This window comes from Carassius carassius, chromosome 4, assembly GCF_963082965.1.
Source record: "Carassius carassius chromosome 4, fCarCar2.1, whole genome shotgun sequence".
Taxonomy (NCBI): Eukaryota; Metazoa; Chordata; class Actinopteri; order Cypriniformes; family Cyprinidae; genus Carassius; species Carassius carassius.
Window position 1 is genome coordinate 11,903,239 of NC_081758.1, and position 25,383 is coordinate 11,928,621.

The following is a 25,383-nucleotide window of genomic DNA, read 5'->3' on the forward strand; positions in this document are numbered from 1 at the left end:
ACTCTCTCTCGCTCTCTCTCTAGTGAGAGAGCGAGAGAGAGAGAGAGAGAGAGAGAGAGAGAGAGAGAGAGAGAGAGAGAGAGAGAGAGAGAGAGAGAGAGAGAGAGAGAGAGAGAGAGAGAGAGAGAGAGAGAGAGAGAGACTTTGAAGATGGTGTAAAACTTCTGCTATTATGCAGAGATCTTAATCCGGGCATGCAATTCGCTGTCATTACAGAAAGGGGCTACACGTCTACAGTGGGCGTGTCCTCGGGGATTTATTTGTTTATTTATTTGTTGTGGTATAGTGGGCGTGGTCCGTGGATTATTCAGGAGCTTATTTACTTATTTATTATGGTCAACATAAGCCTTAGGACTCTGCATCCCAGAAGTATATTGTTAGTTGTAAATTGACTGTGTTTTTAGGAGATGAGCTCGAGACAGACAGAGAGATGGTGCAAATAACTGAATCAGTCTCATGTTTGTATTTGTTGGCTGGTTGGTTGGTTTATTATGGTAAAGTGGATGATGTACTTTCAATGAATTATTCATTAATTCATTAATTTGTTTATTGATAGTTTATATTGTTTCCTTGGTTGTGCATAATTGCAGTAGTGTCATGGACAATTTGCTGATCTTTTTTTTAGTTATTTATTTATTATAATTTTTGTGTGTGTGGATTTATTTTTGTTGCATTGTGGGTTTCATCTGAAAAGTCAGTGAATTGTTCATTAATGTATTTATTAAAACTGAAAGATTAATAAATGAATAATAAACAAGACACATATACAGTACAAACAGTAAAAATAGAATTGCATTTATAAAATTAACAAATATAAATAACGCAGACAGAATGTCAAATTCATTAATCATGAATTACTGTAGGCAGCTCCGCCCATTCGGTGCGCGCATGCGCAGTGCGTGTTATTTCTACAATGACGTTGCTCAGTCTCCAGTAGCCTGTTCTGTTGGGCGCTCCTCGCTTTCCTTCAGTGAGCCGCTTTCCTAAACTCAGCTCCGGGAAACCATGGCCGAGCAGGCCTCGGGATCCTCCCGGCCGCCACAACATGACGGTAAGCGTCTTTCGCCACAAGGAGAGGTTTAACGTGCTGATTTAGCTGTGTTCGTTGTAGGCCTGCGGCCTGTTCGTGCACGGATTAGCAAGCAACAGTCAACCGGCTGAAAACGAGCTTTGCCTATTTATGAAAACATTCATATGATGCTTTCATGCTTGATATATGTCGATGCTTCTGAGACAACGCTTCTTGCACAAAGCACTGGCTCTGCTGGTTACACAAACGCGTGTTTATATGATCAACATGTTAATGACAGTTGGACTGACAGGACAGAAAGGGGGTTGCTTTTACATATTTTAAGTCATTGATTATCATGTCTGCTTGTTTTTGTTTGTAATGTTGTTCAGATGATGACGTTATTCGCATGCATCTCCATTTATACAGTGCTTTGATGTACATATTTATTTTAGCCATGCACTGATGTATATGCCACATAAGCACTAACAAAAAGTGTTCTTGTTTTTGTGTGTGTGTGAAATACTTGTAAATGTCTCATTGTATCTTTATAATACTATGGTAAATGTTGCAAGTATACTCAACATTTTGAGCACGATATGAGCAAAATGTTTGCTTGAATAATATAAAAGACCCAGTTTATGACGATGCACCAATAGGGGATTAAAAAGAAAACATTTTCTGTGATGTTATTATATATGTTCTTTGTTTGTTGTGTAGATAGTAATTACGCCTCTGCAGTGTATTAAAGGAATAGCCCACCCAAAAATTAAAATTTGTTGAAACTTCACTCACCTTCAGGCCAGAAGATGTAGACAAGTTTGTTTCTAAACAGTTAGATCACTCGCTCACCATTGGATCCTCTGCAGTGAATGGGTGCCGTCAGAAGGAGGGTTGTGGATTATTGTGATATTTTTAATCAAGTAATCCACAGTCCAAAAGCTGTTTACTTGTAAAATTTCTGTATTTGGTTGTGTTGTGAGAGTTTGCAGTGCATGTGTTGTCAAATAGATTTTCTTAACTTGCATGTGTTTTTACACAGCTCTCTCAGCCACCATAGTTTTCGCTAAACAGTGCTTGATCTGTGTTTATATCTCTCCTGATTCCAACAAGACTGCCTTTTCACTGGAGAAAGCAATATTCTAGAGGACTCCTGTTTTAGCCATAACCAATTATTTGATTGAGATGAGATGTGTGTGTGTGTGTGTGCGTGCGCTCTTGTTTTTGTGACATGTGACATATCAGGACACAACTCTGTATAATGACATGGGTATGACACATGTATTACAAGGAGAGAGTGACCTTATGAGGACATTACCGATGTCCCCATTTTTCAAAACGCTTATAAATCATACAGAATGAGTTTTTTTGAGAAAGTAAAAATGCACAAAGTTTCCTGTGAGGGTTAGGTTTAGGGGTAGGATTGGTGAAGGGCAAGATGAATATACAATTTGTACAGTATAAAAACCATTATGCCTATGGGATGAACCCACTTTTCACAAAAACAAACGTGTGTGTGTATGTGTGTGTGTGTGTGTGTGTGTGTATATATATATATATATATATATATTTATTTATTTCAAACAGTTTTCCTCCCCATTGTACTTTAATTGTTGTACTGGAGTCTTGTGGATTATTATGATGTTTTTATCAACTGTTTGGATTCTCAATCTGACGGCACCCATTCACTGGTGAGCATGTGATGTAATGCTTCATTTCTCCAAATCTGTTCAGATAAAGAAACGAACTCATCTATATTTGCGATGACCTGATGATCAGCAAATTTTCCTTTTTTGTTTGTATGAAGTACTCCTTTAATATTGTCAGGTATGACTCCAATGACATTTAATGGGAACAATTATTTTCAGTTCTTAAGTTTATGTACATGCTGCTTCGATCCCATTGAGCTACATTTTTGGTGTAGGTTAAGTTCAGATAAAAAGCCATCTGTCATCCCTGAAGGCCTGTGGTTGCTCTGGGTGGAGTCATCTTTTTACAGATCTAACAGACACTTGCGGCACTACTGCATATTTGTTTGTAAAAACTCGTATTTAGGCATAATTAAAGTAAAACCCAACAATAGAGATGTATGATCTGTCCTGACATATTCGGGGTTGACTGACCTATGTGTTTAAATGAATCTGCAAGCTAGAATAATGGCTATTAATCAAGCTTTATTCACATCACCTGTGGCTCTGATTAAATCAAATATCTGTGCTAAAGCACAGAAACATCATCTCATTCACATAGTCATTTATATTATATTCATTTTTATGTATTACATGTATTTTTTTATATAAGTTATTCATATAAGTTATTCAATTCTAAGCAATATAATGTCACCGGGCTCATAATAATTGTAGTCTTTGGTTGCTGATCATGGAGATTATCACATGTTTGGGGGAAAAAGGGATATTTTATAACACTTGAAAAGCCTACTGCTCCGAACCTCAGTAAAGAAATCAAAGTAGCTTTGTAAAGGTCCAAAGAGCAAGAGAGGCCCGTGACATGTTTGATTAGTGAATGAGAAACCAAGTTGTCCCAAATAAAATTCCCAACATGTGAACTCCAAAGAATGTCAGCTGTCTTTTTAATTATTCATCGGACTAAAATTTTATATGCTTGAAATGAGTACAAATACAACTCAAATTTTGAATATTAAGAAACTGAAAGACAATTATATTTTATACATCTATTTATACATCTATATTTTTTTTAATTCTTATCTTTTCTTCATCAAGAATCCTGAAAAAAAAATTATGAAAGAAAAATGTAAACATTGAGAATAATAAGAATGTTTCTTGAGCAGTAAATAGAATAATTTCTGAAGGATCATGTGACACTGAAGACTGAAGTAATGGCTGCTGAAACCTTTTTTCATGTGACGTGAACATGTGACAGCGTTTGCTATCACAGGAATACATTTTTAATCATTTTTTTTCCAATCATTTTTTTGTGTCCCATCAAGGCTCATGCATTATTTACATACATTTTTCTCCTGAGTGTAAAGAGCCAAAGTGCCTTTCCAAGGTTGGAGGTGTAGATTTTTGTGAATGTATGGCACTGATGGATGTTTTATTGCTTCATCAGGGGTTCTGCAGCAGCGCGCGGCCGATCAGGAGCAGGATCGAACCGACTTCCTGAAGCTCAAACAACAGCTGGAGATGGAGTTCAACCAGAAGCGGGCCAAATTTAAGGAACTCTATCTGTCCAAAGAAGGTAATATATTGTTTAAAATAACTGCTGATAGACCACTAAGATACAGAAAAAAGTTTTTTGTCTATTTAAAATGTTTTTAGATTTGCTTGTTTCATTTGTTTTTATTTTGCGTTTCTATTTTATTGTTTATTTATTTGTGTTTGTATAGTTTATTTGCTTTTGTTTTTAGTTTGCGTTTTTATTTTATTTTTTATTTATTTGTTTTTTTTTATTTAGTTTTTGTTTGTTTTATTTGTTTATTTGTATTTTTTTTTTTGGTGGATGTATGAAGTTAGTTCTTGAGTTCACATGGTTCACAGGTGTAGTTCATAACCACATCCAGTTTTAAAGAGAAAACAAATTATTTCAATAGATGTGTAATGCATCCATAACACATTGTGTATGGATGCACACATAGATACAGTAGATTGAACCAGAAACGAACAGTTCAGCCGTTATCATATATCTTTATTTCATAGTGAATATGTCCTGGGGCAGGATGAAACTATTAAGCCAGATAGATTTCAAGACTTTTCTAACAATGTTAGCAGGGATCTGAAGACAAGGCTCCATTTACACTTAATACAAATGTCGCAGCTGGTCCAATCAGAAGTGAAAAAGTAATGAATATGGTTGCAAACAGATTCCAATTATTAGTCAAAGTTAAAACATCGACATGCTGTGATAGTGAAACTGGTGCTAGTGGCCTTATGGAACTGAAGCTGTCAGTTCCTTTACCAAAACCTTTGCTCTTGTCCTGTAAATATCTCAGAGGAACTGAAGAGGCAGGCTGCTATACTGGACAAGGCCCAGACAGAGCTGAGCAGTGTGCAGATGCAGCTGACCGAGGCTAAAGCAGAGATGGAGACCATCAAAGAGGTGGCCACCGTCTCTGAGAACACAAAGCAGGAAGCCATCGACCAGGTCAAGCAGCAGTGGCACGAGGAAGTGGCGTCACTGCAGGCTATTATGAAAGGTAATAAGATACTGATTATTTTCATGCTAAAGTGTCTGATAACCGATACGCTGAACCACTTTTTATTTATTGTGCTGTTTCTGCTGTTGGAAACTGTAACTGAATCATTCATCACTATCCTGAAGGTGACTGAACTGCTTTACGACAAGACTAATACTCCTTTGAGTAATAATAGAAAGTGAAATACATTTTGCAATGAGCAAATTAAAGATAGCACCCTTCAATGCCATCAAGCCACTTTTATTTTATTCTTTCTACAAGATTTTTTTTTCAAATAGATGCTGTTCTTTTGAAAGTGTTATTTATTATTATTAATATGCTATTATATTTTTTATTAGTTTTTTTATTAGTTTATTTATTTATTTTTTTTGCAGATTTATAGTAATTTTTGTTCAGAGCATGACCAATATGTTTATTTTTTGGGGGGAGGGGGGATTTGGTAGTAATGAAAGACTGATACCGATATATCGGCCGATATGCTTTGTGTAGGCTATATTATTACCCACTCGTGTGTCCAAACTTTTGACTGGTACTGTATATACAATACAGTACATAGCCTACATCAGTGGTTCCCAACCTTTTTCCTTGGGGCCCCCCTATGTACATATTTAACAATCCGTGACCCCCCCATAGCAGTAATATATATATATATATATATATATATATATATATATATATATATATATATATTAATGCTATGCACATAAGCACACACATGTGTAATAAAATGACATTTTATTACATGAATACATAGGAAATGTTCCTTTCAACTTCAAATGTTTCCTTTTAGCCTAATATTTTCATTTTTACACAACTAGTAAAACGCAGTTGTTTCTCTCTTTTCAGGATTTTGTGTATAAACACAGAATACTGAATGTTATGAACGTAATGTTAAATGTCAACATTAGAATGCTGTATGTACTTGCATGCATGCACAGATCCTTATTTTTTTACAAGGCTAATCATAATGTCAGCATAAACACATAATGCTAATGTCCACCTTGGGCTTGCATGCCTTTCACTAGTGATGGAATGTCAGGTGTAATGCCAGTCTAAAATCGCTGTGGACTTCCAGTCTGTTGCGTGACTTTATTTTTATAGCCACAAGAGCACTGAAGGCTGTCTCAGAGAGGTAGGTGGTACTGAAAGGAAGAATTATCTTTGTAATGGCATAGTTTGCGAGTTTAGGTGTGACAACAGGTCCCCTGGCTATCCAAAGTCTTTTGAATCCATTCTCCTGGAAGTACTTTTTTGACAGTGAATCAGTTTGTAGTTCAGCGAGCTCATCTTCACAGCCAAAGTACTCCACATCTTCAAGCCTGGATGTGAAGGGACCATAACCCACGACTCCTTGGATAATGCGTCAGTATCCGCAAAGCAAGACTTTAATTCCTCCTGTAGCGCAGTCATGTGACGGCAAAACTCGGAGCGCAAAGATGCACTCACGGTACCCCCAGAATGTTGAAGCAGCAGTGGAAAGTGTTGTAAATGCCCCTGTGACATTTTTCCAGCCCTGTACTCCAGCTTACGCATGAAAGCATCGATTGCTTCTTTGCACTCCAAGATGTTTGACTCAGAGCCCTGCAGTCTCTTGTTGGTCTCATTATAAAGAGTGAATATGTCAGCAAGGTATGCAGTTTTGATCCAGAACCCATCAGTCAGCTGCTCCAAAAGTGTGTTTTGATTTAGCAGAAATTCCAGGATTTTATCCTGCAGTTCTAGGAAGCGCACAAGCATTTTGCCACGCGAAAGCCAGCGAACTTCCGTGTGTTGCAGTAGAGTTTGGTGCGCTTCATCCTCACACAGTTGTGCAAATAATCTCTGGTTGGTAGGGCGAGCTTTAATTAAGTTTATGACTTTTATAACTGTTGCCAACGTGTCACCAAGGTTGTTGTGGGTAAATTGGCAGACATAAGTATGTCCCGTTTCAACTCATCTCCGTCCACATACTGTACATATACGATAAGCACAGACTCTCCCGCTACTGTGGTCGTTTCATCCAGCTGGAGCTATAGCAAATTGGAATTCTCTAAGCTTTTAGTGCAACTGTTTTTTGCAGTTTTCTGACATTTTATCAATTCTGTCTTTAACAGTGTTGTTAGAAAGTGGACAGATTTAACCTTTTCAGCTGCTTGCGGGCCACATAGTCCCTCCACTATTTTAATTCAGGCGGGTTTGATTAACTCCTCTCCAATATTATGCGGCTTTTTTGCCTTGGCAATCAACAGCGAACACTCAAAGGAGACTTTAGTAGCCTTCTGTAAATCACTACCTGCTCTTTCGAATTCTTTTCTGATATCTGTCGATCTTTTTGACAGAGCCATCTCTTTTTTTTCTCTCTAAGAATTCCTTATCTTTGTCGATTGTCTCTGGATGCTTCGTTTCCTGGTGTCTTTCATCTTGCTTGGTTTCATGCTGTTGTTTGCCAGTTTTTCAACACAAAAGACACATTCTGGCCGAGACTTGTCTTGGCCTTCAATAAAACCAAAATTTATGTAGGTTTTGTCATAGTTTCTTAACTTTTTCTTCGCCTCTGATGAAGAGTCACCGCATTTGTTTCTCTGCCATTTTCCTTTTTTTTTTGCCGTTACTATGACAACAAGCACATTAAGCAAGTGACTGTATGTGCGCAAAATTTTTATAATTATTTCATATAAGAGATCATTTTTGACTGCCTTATCTTGGCATTGTAAGCATGTGATTTTTTTTTTTAAAACTTTGAAAAAATATTTTATATAAAATTATTAGTGGAACATTTTATGCATCTTTATTCACCTCAAAGCATATCCGCTCCCGCGCCCTGAACTCCAAAACTGAACTCCTCCTGAACTCCAAACTATATATATGCCGGTATCAAATTTTCCTGTTGCGGTTAATTGATGATGCTTTTATCACAGTATACGGTATTATCAGGGTATTGAAATTTTGTTTTAAAAAAGTGGTCATAATACAGTATAACAGGTTAAATTACTTTTTTTTTCTTATAACAAAAATAACTAAACATTTAAAACAATAAAGCAATACAGAAAAATATATAAAAATTAAATGTTTTACACATTAAAGTGCAAAAGAACTATAAAGACCAATAGGTATCACTTTACAATAAGACCTCATTAGTTAACCTTAGTTAATGCATTAACATTAAAGGCAAGGAAAGGCAAGTTTATTTATATAGCACATTTCGTACACAATGGTAATTTAAAGTGCTTTACATAAAAGAAAGTAAAAAAAAAAAAGTCATGAAGAAAAATAATCACAAAAATAAAACAAGCAATTCAAGAACTTGAATCTTGAATCTGTCACCTTTTTCAGTCCTTCTGAGTTTGCAGGTATGATGTTTGAAGATAAATAGCCTATTAAGTCTAAATATTTCAGTAGTTGGCTATGTAATAAACACCATAAGGAAAACACAAATCTGAATGGTTATTTAAGATTATTTAAATATGGTTTAGAAAGTAACAGCTGCTTTATTTACTGTGTTTACAGGGATAAGGGCTGCATTTAAGCGCCATCTGCTGTCAGAGAGTGAATGTGCTTTCATTCAGCGCGTGTCTCACGTGTTCCTCCATGTGCTTCTCATGCATGCTTGGTTACATCAGAGCGCATGCACTCTTTCAAGCAGCATACAGCGATGTTGTGCATTTTAAGCAGCTGATGGGAATTCTGTTCTTAAAATCTATTCCAAATTTGGAATAATTTGTAATTGTATATTTATTCATGGTATTTAGAAGTGCCCACGATAACAATATCGTGCATATTAATCACCGCAATATATCGCATTACCGAATACCGGCACAAGTATACTCCAAACTGAATGTCAGAATGGGAAAGAAAGGTGATTTTAAGCAATTTTGAGCATGGCATGGCATGGTTGTTGGTGCCAGACGGGCCGGTCTGAGTATTTCACCATCTGCTCAGTTACTGGGATTTTCACGCACAACCATTTCTAGGGTTTACAAAAAATGGTGTGAAAAGGGAAACACATCCAGTATGCGGCAGTCCTGTGGGCGAAAATGCCTTGTTGATGCTAGAGGTCAGAGGAGAATGGGCCGACTGATTCAAGCTGATAGAAGAGTAACTCTGACTGAAATAACCACTTGTTACAACCGAGGTATGCAGCAAAGCATTTGTGAAGCCACAACATGCACAACCTTGAGACGGATGGGCTACAACAGCAGAAGACCCCACCGGGTACCACTCATCTCCAATACTAATAGGAAAAAGAGGCTACAATTTGCACGAGCTCACCAAAATTGGACCTTTGAAGACTGGAAAAATGTTCCTGGTCTGATGAGTCTCTGATGATTTCTGTTGAGACATTCAGATGGTAGAGTCAGAATTTGGCGTAAACAGAATGAGAACATGGATCCATCATCACTTGTTACCACTGTGCAGGCTGGTGGTGGTGGTGTAATGGTGTGGGGGGTGTTTTCTTGGCACACTTTAGGCCCCTTAGTGCCAATTGGGCATCGTTTAAATGCCACGGCCTACTTGAGCAATGTTTCTGACCATGTCCATCCCTTTATGACCACCATGTACCCATCCTCTGATGGCTACTTCCAGCAGGATAATGCACCATGTCACAAAGCTTGAATCATTTCAAACTGGTTTCTTGAACATGACAATGAGTTCACTGTACTAAAATGGCCCCCGCAGTCACCAGATGTCAACCCAATAGAGCATCTGTGGGGTGTGGTGGAGCGGGAGCTTCGTGCCCTGGATGTGCATCCCACAAATCTCCATCAACTGCAAGATGCTATCCTATCAATATGGGCCAACATTTCTAAAGAATGCTTTCATCACCTTGTTGAATCAATGCCACGTAGAATTAAGGCAGTTCTGAAGGCGAAAGGGGGTCAATCACAGTATTAGTATGGTGTTCCTAATAATCCTTTAGGTGAGTGTATATTAGTGCTGGGCAGTATACTGGTTCATACTGAATACCAGTGTTTATTTTCTTTCTGAATTTTTTAAATACCACAATACTGGTGTCATTTAAATAATGTTCAGAACGCATCTGAGAGGGGTCTCTTTTCACTGTTGCACTGTGGTGAGGACACGGCTGTATGTGTTACGAAGCAAGAAAGTTCAGAAACTAAAGCTGTAGAACTAGTAGAACGTGATGACACAGAAGACGCATCCACTGACCACCCGCTGCCATCAGCTTCCGTTCCTCACACACGTGCACGACTTCAGCACTATATTTAGCAATCTTCAGACGCTTTATATACTGAAAAACCTAGCGATTCTCTCTTGGTTTCTGTTCTGTTCAGTGAGCGGCAAAGAAGCACTGCTTTCAGCTGGCCGTACCACAGCCGACTCGTCAAAACATGAGGACAAAACAGCGATTCCAAGCATCTGTTGCTTACTGTCTGTTTGGAATTATAAATATGAGCATAGTTCATCTGTTAATATTATGCACTTTTTGTTTGTTGGTTTTTTTTTTGTTGTTGTTGCTCAGACGCAGGCAGTGCGCTGCTTGAGACAAAAAAGTAATATAGCCAAAACCACTGCATAGCCTCTCAACATGCATCTACTGTACATGCATGTTGATTTTGTCAGACGATGTCATGATTATAAATGAGTGACTCCTGGTTAACATTTATTAATGGGTCGTGTTTTGTCACTATTTAGAGTGGTATACAATAGAGCATTCTAAGTCAATCTACTGCAGTAGCAAAATAAGACACATTCCGTGAAATTCTGTGTTATATAGTAAATTCCATTTTTATGACTGGATTCCGCCATTCCGTCAATTTTTTTTCTGCATCGCGGAAATCATAGGAGTTCGCTCTGCTGGCCAAACTAAGTCATCACACTATTCAGAAGTGTTTCATCTGCGTTATATGTTTTATTAAAAAATAAATAAATAAATAAAACGGCAATACTGATTTATCGGCGACAGGCTCATATCGGGCAATAATAGTGGCTAAATGATATATTGGTCAGGCTCTAATTTTTTTTTTTCTTTTTTTTTTTTACTATTTAGGTTTTTTATTTTTCAGTTCTAGCTTTAGTTGAGTTTTAGTTTTTATTTATTTCCGGTTAATAAATGTGCTTATGCTTTTTAGTTGCCAGGACAACATATTTTTTTTTTCCATCTGATATTTATATTTCATTTTATTTCAGCTTTTCTTCAATTAAAAAAAATATTTTGTTATAGTTTGTTAAAAAAAAAACTTAGCCATTGCATACATTTTAAAATGTAATAATGTTTCACAATATTACTTTTTTTAAATGTATTTTTTATCAGATTGATTCAGTCTTGGTGATCATAAGAGTGTGTTTTTAGTTATGTGCCTGTATACAGTTTTGAGAGTTGTTAGGTTTTGTTTTTTTCTGCCATTTATCTGTAAACCTAATATTTAAGCACTGCTGGACATACCGATAATCAGTCTATCTCCAGTAAAATGTGTTAAATGCCCTTCACTCATGTTGGTCACTGAATGTATTTTTATATCAGCCAATATATTTAATAAATTAACATTCAAGGAGCACATGATGTGTATAGACAGAAGTCCGCACTGCGTCTATGAGTTAAGATTCAGTGTAATACTTGTTAAATCGGCAGAGAAGGATTAGCAAGATTTCTACATTTTGATCTCTGCCCGTGAATGTAAATTGTGTTTTTGAGGCTTTCTGTTTGATGCATAAATCCTTATCTTGACGTGCATGTTCAGATGCAGAGCGAGAAGTTAAGTTGCAGTTCCAGCAGAAGTTGGAGCAGGAGCGCGCTCAGTGGGCACAGTACCGCGATGGAGTGGAACGAGAGATAGCTGAGCTCCGCCGCCGCCTTTCTGAGGGACAGGAGGAGGAGAATTTGGAGAACGAGATGAAGAAGGTCAGATTTACTTTTAGCTTTTTACTTTCCTGAACTGTGAAAGAGATGCACAGCCGTTTTCTTTGAATTGAGTATTTGCATCATGTTGGTACTGGGTGTGTTTAGCGAGCTTGGGTTTGTATTAATCTAGGCTCAGGAGGACGCAGAGAAGCTACGCTCGGTGGTGATGCCAATGGAGAGTGAGATTGCAGCGCTGAAGGCCAAACTGTCAAGCACAGAAGATCGAGTTAAGGAACTCGAGGCAGCAAAGGTTAGGTTATTATCTCAAATTGAGTTATGGTGCTCTGCCTTTGTTTCAATCTGAAATTACTGTGCTGGTCTGGAGTTATACGGCATTCTGCCTATTCTACCTATTAAAGTCTGCCGCGTTTGAATTACGGCGTAACTTGTGTTATTTCATACATCTATCTAATTCGTTAGCCTAAAAAATTGCAGACAGATCGTGAACTACCAAATTGCTCCATATAACAAAGAACTGTAAACAAGCAAAGACTAGATAACTTGGCAACAGTAATTAATCGTAAATACTATTTATACTTTTCTTTCATTTTAATAATGCAGATTATTCTCTTAGTGCCAGCTTGTCAGTCTGGGGCTGCCCGTGAACTCGAATGGCATGACTGCATAGCATGATCACACACAATCAGTAGTAACAGTTCGCAGATAAATCCATATCCTACATTTTCTTTTAACCCGATAAAATCCATGGCAGTGAACGTCATCGGAGATGTTAAATCCACAAGCATGCTGAGCATTATGTCTTGCATCCTTTAAGTAGCCTATGTCTTGCCTCTTTTAACATGCAAAATGGTATCCACTCACGTTTAACTTTTTATCTGATTGTTACGATCAGAAAATAAAAATAAAAATACAATCACATTACTGTGTTATTGCCTATAAAACAGCTGTGATCACTAGATGGTGACCAGCAACCAAATATTGTATATATTGTGGCCATTACTGCCTTTTGCCTAATTGGCGTGACTTCTCACTTTTTGCCGACAATGCAAAGGCAGAGTACAGTAACTTCAAAATAGGAGTAAAAATCATTACTGAAACATCTAAATGCCAGATATCCAGTGTCCTACCTATAATTAATTTGTCTGGACAAAAACATTTTTTTTTAAGTCATTTATCTCACACTCTTAGTTGAGGTCTTTTGCCTTTGTAGGACAGTATATGTATAAGTATAGAATTACAGCCGTCAGTTATGATTGTGACTGTGATATTGTTTTGGCTCTAGGAATGAGTAATAAATCAGCTGAGTCTTGTAAAAGCTGGTCAAAGTCAATGATCCAGCAGCTATCTCAGTCAGTAGTAAAGATGAAAGGTTGTAGATGAGTCTGCCAGTTTATTATCAAACATAAAATGTTCATTTTGAATCTGCTATGTGACACTGAAGTGTAAAGGTTGTGTGAGCCTCCGTTTATGGATGCTTTTAATCATGAAAAACAAAGTTTGAAACATGTGCTTGGTTAATTCCCAGGTGAAGGAGCTCAATCACGTCCTGGAGGCTGAGAAATCCTGCCGAACAGACTTGGAGATGTATGTTGCTGTCCTCAACACCCAGAAATCTGTCCTTCAAGAGGATGCAGAAAAACTTCGGAAAGAACTGCATGAAGGTATACGACCAAAATACTGTGACGCAAACATAGTTTCACAGAACACTAAGTTTTTTTTTTCTGTATTTAATTTTACATTTACTTGTTTTCGTTGGTTGGTTGATTGGCAATTTGAGTTTGATTTTATTTATTTTATTTACTTACTTTTAACAGCAAACTAGAGCGTATGTCCAAGCAGGACTGATATAAGATACAGTTGATATATGAGAAATGTTTTTTTTTCCTCTTCTTCTATCGTTTAGGGTCATTTTAGGCTTTATATAAGTATATCTGTTTTATAAAGAAGTTACTACTAGTTTTCAGCAAGGCTGCATTAAGATAAGAAGTGATAGTAAAGACATTTAAAATGTTACAAAATTTCTATTTCAAACAAGTGATGTTCTTTTGAACTTCCTTTTGTTTTAAGAATTCATTAAAGATTCATATTAAAAAAAAAAGCAGTTGTTATCAACATTTATAATAATAAATGTTTCTTAAGCACCAAATCAGCATATTATAATTTTTTTTTAAGGATCATGTGACCGTTAAGCCTGGATTAATGGCTGCTGTAAATTCAGCTTTCAGGAGTAAATGACATGTTAAATGACATTTTAAAACCAAATTTATTCAAATAGAAAACATTTATTTTAAATGTTATTCTTAATATATTTTAAATAACAATGTAATTTAAAGAAATGACATTTTTTACAATATTAGCATTCTTTCTTTTCTTTTTTTTACATTTATCTTACCGTAAAAATTTTTTTTGAATGGATAATATTTAGTCATAACACTTAACAGTAACTTTAGTTATTGAAAAGCATTGCAGTTTGCATCTATACTATACCTTAGTGTCATACCAGGAAGTGCATACAGGATGTGTTTTTGCATTCAGAAACAGAATGCAAGGTCTGAAGAAATGTTTTTAAAGTTAAACTATTTTTAACTAGACACTGCCTTTAAATTCAGCTTTTAACTGAATTAAGCATAGTGTCAGTCGCACAAAAATAGAACAAATGCATCCTGTGTGAACACTCCCCTACTTATATAGTCATAAACTCAATTCAAACGTAAAATGTAGTTTATTCGTTATAAGGTTATATGCATTAGTTTGTGCGGATGGTGTTTTACATCATACATTTTGATAAGGTGTCAATTATTAAAGTTTTTTCACATTCACACAGTAATTTTCACTTGCGACTGTGAGTGAAATGCTCGTATTGAAGAGCCGTGATAGGCTAGAGGCCTTTATGTCCCATTCTGAGTACATAGCCAGTTGCTTTCAGTTGAGTGGCGCCCAGTTTGAATGGTGGCTTATCTTCCAGTGGTTCACCTGCTGGAATTGGAGCGACAGCAGCACAATCAGCTGAAACACACTTGGCACCGTGCCAACGATCAGTTCCTGGAGTCACAGCGGCTGCTGATGCAAGACATGCAGCGCATTGAGAGCGTTCTGTCCTCCGAGCAGCTGCGGCAGGTGGAGGAGATTAAGAAGAGGGACCAGGTACTTCTGTTGTTTAATGAACTGGATGCATTCATTAAATCAGTTCTAAAGCTCAGGCTAAAACCAATTCTCAATTGAGGTTGTTTAAGAAGTATAAAAGATCTGGTTGTTTACACTGCGTCCTAACCAGACATGAAGCAACAAGCTTCCAGATTTAAGTTTTTCTTTTCTTGTCTTACTAAAAGCTAAAATGCTTCATGAAGCTCCGAAAAACCCTTTGCCAGTCAGAACATTTTTGTTTAATGCACAACAATATGAAGCAGGAGTTAAGACCAAACTATGTATTACCCATAAACATTGACATATATTACAACATGTAGAGTATGTCTAGAAGCACTAGATCAATCTTTGAATCGTTATCTCTATAGATCAGGAGGGATGTGGATTAATTAAAAAATGAATTAATCAGATATTTCGCATTCTCCAAATTACTACGGAAAGACATTAAAGAGTCACAGTAACACAGTATTTTAAATATTTAATATTTGGAATTATTCAGTATTATTTGTTCCTTGTAATCTTTTTACTAAATAGTATGAATGTAGGGCACGATCACTGATACTGATGCCTCTGTTAAATGTTTGTGTTTTTTATTTTTATGTTCTCCAATTAAATAATTCCAGCCATTTAATATTTCAGGACTCTATTTATTGATTTATTTTTTTAGTATTTTATCAGTATTTTTATGTGAGGGTTGGTCTTGTTGATACAGTGTCAGTATCACTGGTATTAATGGTTCTTTTTTTAACTAATTTTATAAATCATTGCTGAAGACCTTTTCCCTAGACTGCACTAATTTATCACTACATTTTGTTAATTGTTTTAATATTATTTAACTTGGTTAGAAGAGAAGTATTTCAAATCAGTTGAAATAGTCTACATATTAGAGATAATTAAGCAGGGATAATTAGACATGCCTTTTTTTGACTGACATGATATTTGTTGTTGTTGGAATTTCAGTAACTTCTGATTCAAGTTCCAATTCAGCATCCTGTGGGGTGTTCCTTAATTCTAGTTTATTTTTATGAATTGAAGGGGGCCATTTCTTAAATTCTGAATACAGGCCAACATTGCATGCAAGAGAGTATTTATCACTTATTGCATTATCGTCTTGCACCTTGTTAGGACTCCTGGTTAGTCTTGCGATTACTGATACTGATAAGTATTTGCATATTTGTCCAGGAAGAGGATGAGAAGGAAAGACTGAGCCAGGCTAAAGAGGCCAGTGAGGATGATGGGACCGAGCATGCAGAAGCAGTGGAGGACTCTCTGCTTGGACTCTCCATAGAAGAGGTTTATTTTTTTATTTGTTTGTCTTCTTTCTGGATATATGATGTAAAAAAATAATTACTATCAAAATGGGTGTAATCAAAGGCAACCAAACAATAAGAATGTACATAATCTTTAAAATGTAATCAAATTAAATGTAACAATTCCTTTTATTTTTTGGCAAACAAAGTGCTGCCCAACACAGTTTTATTTTTGTGTGTGTGTGAAATGCAAACATGAAAAAATATCTCAATTTGATAATGTGTTAACAGCCCAACTATTGATTTATTAATCCTTAATGTCACAAATGTCTCAACATTCTGCGTGATACTATTTATTTTTATGACTGGACTTCCTGCAGTGCAGAAATGATAGCTGAATGCTGTGCTGAAATATTGTTTGTGTATCGATACAAAAGAATGACTGATCATCATTACTTGGGTTGTAAATAGGATTTCAGTTAATTATTGTTAACTTATAATCAACAATGTTGACTGTACGTTTCCTTTAATGTTAAGCATCTTGTTTTCTTTTTCTTATTTTGATCTCAGTCCCATCTCAGCCATAGCATCCACAGCTCTTTACACTCTCTGGACGCAGACACCCCGAGCCGTCCAGACGCCTCTGACCCTTATAAGGATGGGCTTCGGAGGGTGCAGTCCACTGACAGCCTGGGTTCCTCAGGAGGGGCCTTACAGTCTCACGGGCTGGGCGGACAAAACAACAAGGCCAAGTCAGCCAGCCAGCTGGACGAGTCAGACTTTGGTCCTCTAGTGGGGGCAGACTGTGGGGGCTTTGACAGCATGGACACCTCCTCCATGTCATCCCTCCAGCCGGGACACTTTCTCCTCACCAAGGACCAGGAGAAGGCCATTAAGGCCATGACCCCAGAGCAAGAAGAAACGGCATCACTCCTCTCCAGCATCTCTCATATTGCCGATACAGCTTACCTTCCTCCTTCTGGCTACCGATTGGTCAACGAGAGCGAGTGGAATCTGCTGCAGCAAGAGGTCAGATAGTAGACGCTTTTTAGGGGCTGATTTTGTTTGTTTCAGCTGTCTCTATTTTGTTTTCTTTGTTGTGATCTTTGTGATCTGAAACGAGTTATAGTTATGTTTGGAGTGGCATATTATCATCCACAAAATTCACCACATTTGCTTTTATATGGCTATTAGAAGCAAACAGTGCAAGCATTGTCCAACTGCATGAACAAATGACTCTTCTGAGCCTTTCTTTTTAGGGATACCCAAACATCCAGTGCAACCAGTGCATTGGTAGCTCAGTTTCCAAACAAATGAATCTTTTGAGCTGGTTCTTTTTAGTAGATCAGAAACATAAAGTGTAACCATAGCCAGTTCATTTAAGCTATAAGGTTCGAATCACTGTAATGAATCAGAGTTTGCTGAATCAACATCTGACTCATTGAACTGTAAGGTTCCACTAATGTCCATTTCAAAATGAAGTTTTGTGAAACTTGCTGACTGATGGTCCTTCACTGCAAAAACAGATTTCTGTTTGAAATACAGGGCACTGAATCCCACAATGCAATGCACATTTGGTTTGCATTCTAATGAATGATTTGGATCAAAAATGTGTGACTTTTGAATCATTTTAACTCTATTTGATAACCGGACACTGCTTATTTAAATGTAATGTAACAAGGTCACGTGACAACAGTGTATCATCCAGTTGTTTGAAATGAATCCGCAATAATACTTTTTGTGTTTGTTTTTGGTGTGGTTTGACCCCAGTTAAAGAACGCTGGAAGGAAGTTGGGGCGGCGATGTGATATGTGCTCTAATTATGAGAAACAGCTACAGGTCATTCAGGGACAAGAGGCCGAGACGCGAGATCAGGTTTGTTTTTTACGCCGCTAAAGTCACGTACAAGACCCATAATGAAATGATTCAAAGTGCCATTCTGTAGTATTGTTATACAGTGAACTTCCTTTGGTGGTGCCTTCAGGTTAAAAAGCTTCAGGCCATGTTGCGGCAGGCGAACGATCAGCTGGAGCGGACCATGAATGAGAGGCAGGAGTTAGAGGACTCTGTCAAACAGGCCAATGAGGAAACTACTGGCAAGGTAAAGCTCATCTCTCTGATGGATTTAGTGAAGCACAAATCTGTTGGATGGGATTGCATACATGCAAATTGGAGCATCATATACAGTGAGGAAAGTGCAGTAATTGTTCATCTTTAGAATTTTTCCTCACATCAATAAGATAAGGAAGCATACTAACAAAAATGGAAACTTGTTGATGCCTGGTTAGGCAGCTGACCAGGAATCCGAACACAGCCACAGTGTCTTCACAGTATTTTTCATAAAAGTGAAGAACGTGCAGACTGCTCTGAATGTTACTCTTCTTTGACTCTTCGAGTCAAACGACTTCAGTGATCTTTATTTGTCTGGCGCACAGATCTCAGAGTTGAAGCAGAAAGTTCAGGAGTCTGAGTCCCTCGTAAGCGCTCTCCAACAGGCCTTCAGCCAGGCCAAGAGGAACACCCAGGAACAGATGGTATGACCAAAAACACACACACTTACATAGCAACATTGACTTGGTTTAGATTTAGTCCTGTCTGTGATTTGTACTACTGCGTAAAAGTTTCTTTTGGCATTTAGTATTCATGCTTTCTGGACTTTCTTGAGGCACACCTGTTTCGAATCTAAAGTTGCACTATTAAGGTATAAACCTGACGCTGTTGTGACATGATACCCTTAATAAATCACCTTTGAAAGGTTTCTGTCGGTTAGTTAATACCTGAGGAATGCTTTGTGAATCTCTCAGGGTCACTGATATTTCCATTGGCAGATTTCTTTAAAAATCCTCTTTTATAATGGTCCGTTTTCCACTTTACTTGGATATGCTTTTGTGGCTTTCAGAGGGTTTAGTAGGCTAAGTGGTGTGTGTGTGTGTGTGTGTGTGTTCAGGCTGTGCTGCTACAGTCCAGAGAGCAGGTGACCGAAGAGCTGAACAGACTGCAGAGAGATAATGAGAGTCTTCAGGGTAAACACAGACTTCACACGACGCTGCAGCAGCAAGAGGACTTTCACATGCCCGCCACTGTACAGGTAACACAGCACCTTCTGTTCGGTTCCACTGAATTTCATCTAGCTGTTTATAACATGTCTTGATCGTAAAGTGTTTGATTGGTCCACCTTCTTCAGCAGCATAGAAAAAAAAAATCAAATAACAGTAATTCTGCAGAAAAGGCTCTCTCTCTCTATATATATATATATATATATTTATTTTATTTATTAATTTATTTTATTAATTTATTTTATTTATTAATTTATTTTATTTTGATTTATTTTATTTATTAATTTATTTTATTTTGATTTATTTTAATTTATTTATTTTAATTTATTTTACTTATATTAATTTATTTATTATTTTATTTATTTATTATTTTGTCAGGAGGATGAGCAAATGGGAAATTGATCATATCTTAGAAAATTATGAAAAAGGGGAAATTAATGATAAAATCTAATAAAATTAGAAAATGTATAAAATCTTAAACTGAATTAAAAAAATACAATTGATATAATGTGTGAAATGAAAATTCATAAAAAAATCATAGAAATCGATAGGAAGACATTGGAAAATTGCTAAATAAAATCTTAGAACATTATGTGAAACTTGGTTCTTTTGTTTGTGCAATAGTGCAAACTGTAAAATAGTGCAAACTATTTAAGTGGTTTAAAAAATACTTGTCCCCTAAATCAAAAGTTGTTGAAATTACCTGTGCAAAATGATGTAGCAACTGATTTGCGGACATGTCACAGCTCATCCAATCAGATTATGGTTTATAATAGTTTTTGAATATTTTGCCACCTAGGAGCTTCAGAAGCTGGTGCTGCAGTACAGGGAGGACATTGTTTCTGCGCGCACAGCAGCAGAGCATTTGGAGGAGAAGCTGAAGGCTGAAATTCTGTTCTTGAAGGAGCAGATTCAGGCAGAGCAGTGTCTCAAAGAGAATCTGGAGGACACTCTACAGCTGGAGATAGAGGGCTGTAAAGAAGAGATCGGTGAGTGGATTACAGATATCAGTTGATTTGGATAGTCAAAGAAAGCTAACGGTTGGATGCCATGATGGCTTATAAGAGGACTCCTCACATCTGGTCCTGGAGCACTGATGTCCTGCAGAGTTCAGCTCAAACCCTGATCAGACTCACTCACCTGTGATTTTCTAGGGATCCTTGATGAGCTTGCATGTGTGTTTGACTAGGGTCGGAGGTAAACTCTGCAGGGCATTGGCCCTCCAGGACAAGATATGAGTGTGTGTGTGTGTGTGCGTGTTATTTATTCATTTATTCATATATTAACTTAGGTTGAGCGTCCAGTCAAATACATCTATGGGCACATTGGTAACAAGCAACTGAACCCCTGATGTCTTTTTCAATATATTTCTCAATATATTTATATAATAAAATTATATGATGCAAAAAAAAAATTGCACTAAAGTGATTTCCAATTAAAAAAAAAGAAAAAGAAAAGAAATTCATGATTTATTTTGCCAGTTTATTAATAAAGCATTTAATTCACTAGATGATTGAAAATTCATGGTTATGCTATAGTAAAGAAACCTTTTCAGGTTGAATTTCAAGCCAAGATAAGTTCATTATGAAAGGACTCCATGATAGAGGATTGTTCATACCGCCCACACTTACCTTGAGTGATGAAAAGCTTCGTTTACACTGGCTTACACTGAGGCTTTGAAATATGAGTCTTTAGCGGTTTGGAAAAGCAAATCCAACTTCTGATTCAAATACAGAACTGATTAAACGTCTTTCAATCAGAGGAATGCACACATTTATCTGCTTCTCTACCTCTCATGGTTTGCGTTTCAATACTGTCTTTTTCTCCTTCACTTCTCTCTGCATTGGTGACTTGTTTTCAGACATCCTGGAAGGTATGAATCCTTGCCTGACTTTGTGTTTGTCTAGGACGTGTCTGTCTATGGTGGCACCACCGACGCCGTCATAACCCCCCCCACCCCCCCCCCCCCCAAACCCATTAGCACTGTGTGTACAGAACCTTCTCTATAACATCCACATCACTTTAGCTGTGTATTATACTAATACTAATATCTTCACATGATGTTGGGTTCAGCTCAGTGAAATTAAACTTGGGATGAGGGGAAAACAATTAATATTTAACTAATGCTACTTAAATGTTAATAAAAATACCCCTACCCCTAAAAAGCCCGAATTAATACAGACATTGTGATAAATGACAGTATTTAACTAAAAAATCTCTTCCAAAGAAAAACTGCAAGCAACACGATTAACAGTTTTATTTCCTCAAATCGCTCAGCTGAAAAGCTGCACACAATTTTTTTTTTTAAAGCTACTCTGTTGGGCTTTGTTACCTGTTAAAGTAATTAAAAATCCTACACTGTTTTGAAACCGTACATCTGCTGTTCATGCTGGTGAATAACGTAGTTGCATATCTTTCAGTTTGTTAGTCCCCAGCACTGCTCAGAGCAATAGTAGTAGTCCAAGCTTGAGGAGATGGAGATATTAGCTTAAACCTTCATAAATACACACTCTCAACTGTTTACTTGTAATTTCCAAGTCATGTTGAATTCATTGTCAAGTCACAGTTTTTCAATTTTCATTCTGGCTCAGTCAGCAGCACTAACACAGATCTTTAAGCGAATGATTCTTCTTGTTACCGAGGAGAAAGCTTGGCTTGTTCACGTGTTTTTGTCAAGAGCTAGCCATGCACTGACTTTGTTTCTGACTAATGCAAAACACAGCAATAGCACGTGACCATAGTTTTTATTTTTTATGTCTTGCAACCTACAGCATCTTTTTCCAGCTTGAAAACCGAACTGGAACGAGTGAAGAGTGAGAAGGAGCAGGTAGGGCAGGCGTTCAAGGCAGACTTTTGGCTTAAATGTCACAAAACCAGTAAAGAACTTTCTTCTTTTTTTGCAGAATAGTATTTGAGAAGTGCATTTTTCTCAATGTATTATTAAACAATGTTTTGCATGCTATTTATGCATAATATCAGTATTTTTCTCACAATAGTTGTAGTAATAATAGGAGTATTTTTCCCACAGTAATTTTAATCATTGTCATCATTTGTTGTTGTTGTTGTCTGTTCTTGTTGAGCAATCTGCTGATTTGTACAACAGCTGGAGAGCAGCTTGGCAGAGAAGAGCCAGATGCTGGAGAGCGTCCAGGGCCTGAAGAACAGTCTGGAGCAGCAGCTGAAAGATGCCCTCGGCAGCAAGGTCTGAACCCTCGTGTGATCGCTGCACTCTGCCTTGGCATGACTTCTTCATGCCGATCTTTGAGTTATGTTTTTCATAACTCATTGCAAAGTTCAGAGTCTACTCCATTTCCTGTGCATGTGATGGATCAGTCGATGAGATAAGCAGGATTCTTAGACCATAGAAACCGCAGTATAAGATTTGCATCAAACACAAGATTGCATGTTCGTTTTAATTAATATAATCCTGTATTATACAGTAAAGTGAGACCCTTATTTACAAATAAAAAAATGTGTGTGTTGTAGAGTGCTTTGGAGACTCAGGTGTTTGAAGAGAAAGACAAGGCACAGAGACTTCAGACAGAGCTGGATGTCAGTGAGCAGGTCCAGAGAGATTTCGTCAAACTGTCCCAGACCCTTCAGGTAAACACATGAAGCACTGCTTGAGGCACAACACAGCATGCCAAGACCCTTCTGGCAGATGAGAGCAGCTTTTCTTTTCTTCTCCTAGTCATTCAGTCATATGACTTGAGGCAGAATCACACTACTTTGTTGATTCACATCAAAAGTGCTTTTGCCTCACTAAATAAAAACGGTATCCACCTCAAGTGAGTGCATGTTTTTAATGAGAAAGAGTGTCAATGTGAAATGATTTCATCCAATTGAAAGGTGATCTATTATTTTATTACATTTTCATTAACATTGAAGATTGTAACTCCACACACACACACACACTCATACAGCTGAAGATACAATGTTCTTGTTCTCCTTTCAGGTGCAGATGGAGCGTATCAGGCAGGCAGACTCCTTAGAAAGGATCCGTGCTATTCTCAATGGCACCAACCTAACAGACATCAGCCAGCTTCCTGAGACATGATGTGACTTCCTCCTTCCCATGCACAGAAACACACACACACACACACACACACCACCTGTACCCCAGATCTTCGGCCTGACTCCATCGAGATAAACCGAATCGAGCGAGGAACACTTGATCCTGCAGGTCATGGTGAACACTACTGATTTCTACTACTGCTCTCCAGCTTGTCCATGCGTTTGCAAGAGCACGAAGACTCCCGGCTCGATTTGAGTGGAGGGTTTGTGTCTTATAATGCAGTTCTCTGCCGCGGATGCTGCGAGGAGCTGCTGGTCTTTCAACAAACGCTGCTTTTGTTCCTCATCCAGTTCAGGAAATGAGAAAAGGGGTCCGTGAAAATCAAATAAGGTGACTTTTCCCATTCCCAGACCCTACCAAAGTTCCTGTCCCTTCCACCTTTCGTCTCTTCCTTCCTCATCTTTCCTTCTGCTAAGCTAGCAGCAGTGACCTATGAAGGAAACGGACACTTCTGAAGTGTTTTGTACATAACTTGTATACAGATTATTTGTGTATATTGCGTTCGTTAAGTTAATACACAAGACTGTGATTCCCTTCTTGACCCGCCTCCTACATTTTCTCAAGCGACAGTTTTTTTTTTTCGCGTCCGCCAGTCATTTCACTGGGATGTAATTACTAGCTGCGTCGTATCACTTTTCCTCAACAACCATCGTCTTAGACCCTCCAAATCCTCCGCAGTCCATGTTTTTTTTTCCCCACTTCCTGGCAATTTAACAAAATTGATGTCCTTTGCTTGAAGTTACTGCTACTTTTGTTAGAACTGATGTTTTTGCGTATTTTTCTGTATAAGAATTATTCTTTTTTTTTCTTTCAGAAGAATATTGCAAACACATCTGCTGTTTTTTTTTAGTTAACTTCTGATCTGATTTTAACATGCGCTTGATTTGTGTCAAGTATACGGCAACAGCACTTGCGCTGACCGACTTTTACCCATCATTCTGCTGTTTGTATATTAATGAAAGCACACTATGTTTATGATTTACAGTCATTGTGATGTCCTTTGGGACTAAGAAGTATTTTCTGTACCGTGTTAAAGGGTACAGTAGTCGATGTCTGTCTTATGTGTGGCGTAAACAGAAAAGCGCATGGGATTCACAGAACCAAAGTTGATCATGTTGACCTTAAATTCTCGAATCCGCATATTTGGATAGTTTAAATCATAATCAATGAGAAAAGGAGGAAACAAGGAAAGGGCTTATTAAATCATTTTCTGGTTCATGTTTACTTTAAAACAATGGTTGCCAGGCGATGTGACTCAACTGCAGGAAACAAGTGCGTGTGATTTTTATATTCAGTTGTCTAAATGGCAAAAAGACCAAAAGTGGCATGTGATTATGGCATGGTCTTTTAAAATAAAATAAAAAAATAGTTCAAGCTGTAGAATTAACCTATGACTTGAGAATGAAAATCAACTGAAAATTTGAAAAAGAACCCTTCTAGTTAAAGCCATGTACTTGCATGCTGAACATTGTCTCCTAATCCGTGTCAATGGAAATCGTAATTCAGTCAAAATATTCCATGTATAAAAATTTGCAGCTTGATAAATACAACGAATTGTTTCCTGAGCAAATTCAACCTCTTAATCAGTATGAACTTTAACAACGCTACTATAGTATGACCAGTGCTGCTGTTGTGATCCGATGATGATGATGATGATGAAGCTCTCCTGTGTGAATATGTCCATTATATTATGACCAGGTGTGTTGTGGTGTTGTTTGATTTTATTATCTGTAAGTTGCACTTCATAACGCTCACACGTTTCGACACTGCAAACACACGTAAGCTTCATGTAATTGATACTTCAGTGGCTTCATGTTTCACTTCAGTGGTTTTGACATCAGAATATTTTAAGAACTACATTTTTCATTAGCAG

General features: G+C 37.4%; 1 protein-coding gene across 1 annotated transcript; it reads left to right on the forward strand.

Moving 5' to 3' along the window:
• The first annotated feature begins 913 nt into the window (after positions 1-913).
• On the forward strand, positions 914-24,046 carry LOC132134929 (rab GTPase-binding effector protein 1-like). The gene is made up of 18 exons (XM_059547171.1): positions 914-1,051; positions 4,100-4,228; positions 4,980-5,183; positions 11,864-12,024; positions 12,155-12,274; positions 13,511-13,646; positions 14,951-15,129; positions 16,312-16,422; positions 16,950-17,408; positions 18,150-18,254; positions 18,364-18,480; positions 18,815-18,913; positions 19,327-19,467; positions 20,235-20,424; positions 22,207-22,262; positions 22,539-22,637; positions 22,922-23,038; positions 23,391-24,046. Exons 1-18 carry the CDS (start codon positions 1,006-1,008, stop codon positions 23,490-23,492), a joined length of 2,571 nt encoding a protein of 856 aa, XP_059403154.1. The 5' UTR covers positions 914-1,005; the 3' UTR covers positions 23,493-24,046.
• The last annotated feature ends 1,337 nt before the right edge of the window (positions 24,047-25,383 follow it).

Excerpts from the sequence above, each read along its gene's own strand:
- LOC132134929 (XM_059547171.1), top strand. The coding sequence starts at position 1,006 with ATGGCCGAGCAGGCCTCGGGATCCTCCCGGCCGCCACAACATGACG. Across the intron at positions 13,647-14,950 it reads TCGGAAAGAACTGCATGAAG|TGGTTCACCTGCTGGAATTG; the intron begins GTATACGACCAA and ends CTTATCTTCCAG. Across the intron at positions 18,481-18,814 it reads ATGAGGAAACTACTGGCAAG|ATCTCAGAGTTGAAGCAGAA; the intron begins GTAAAGCTCATC and ends TCTGGCGCACAG.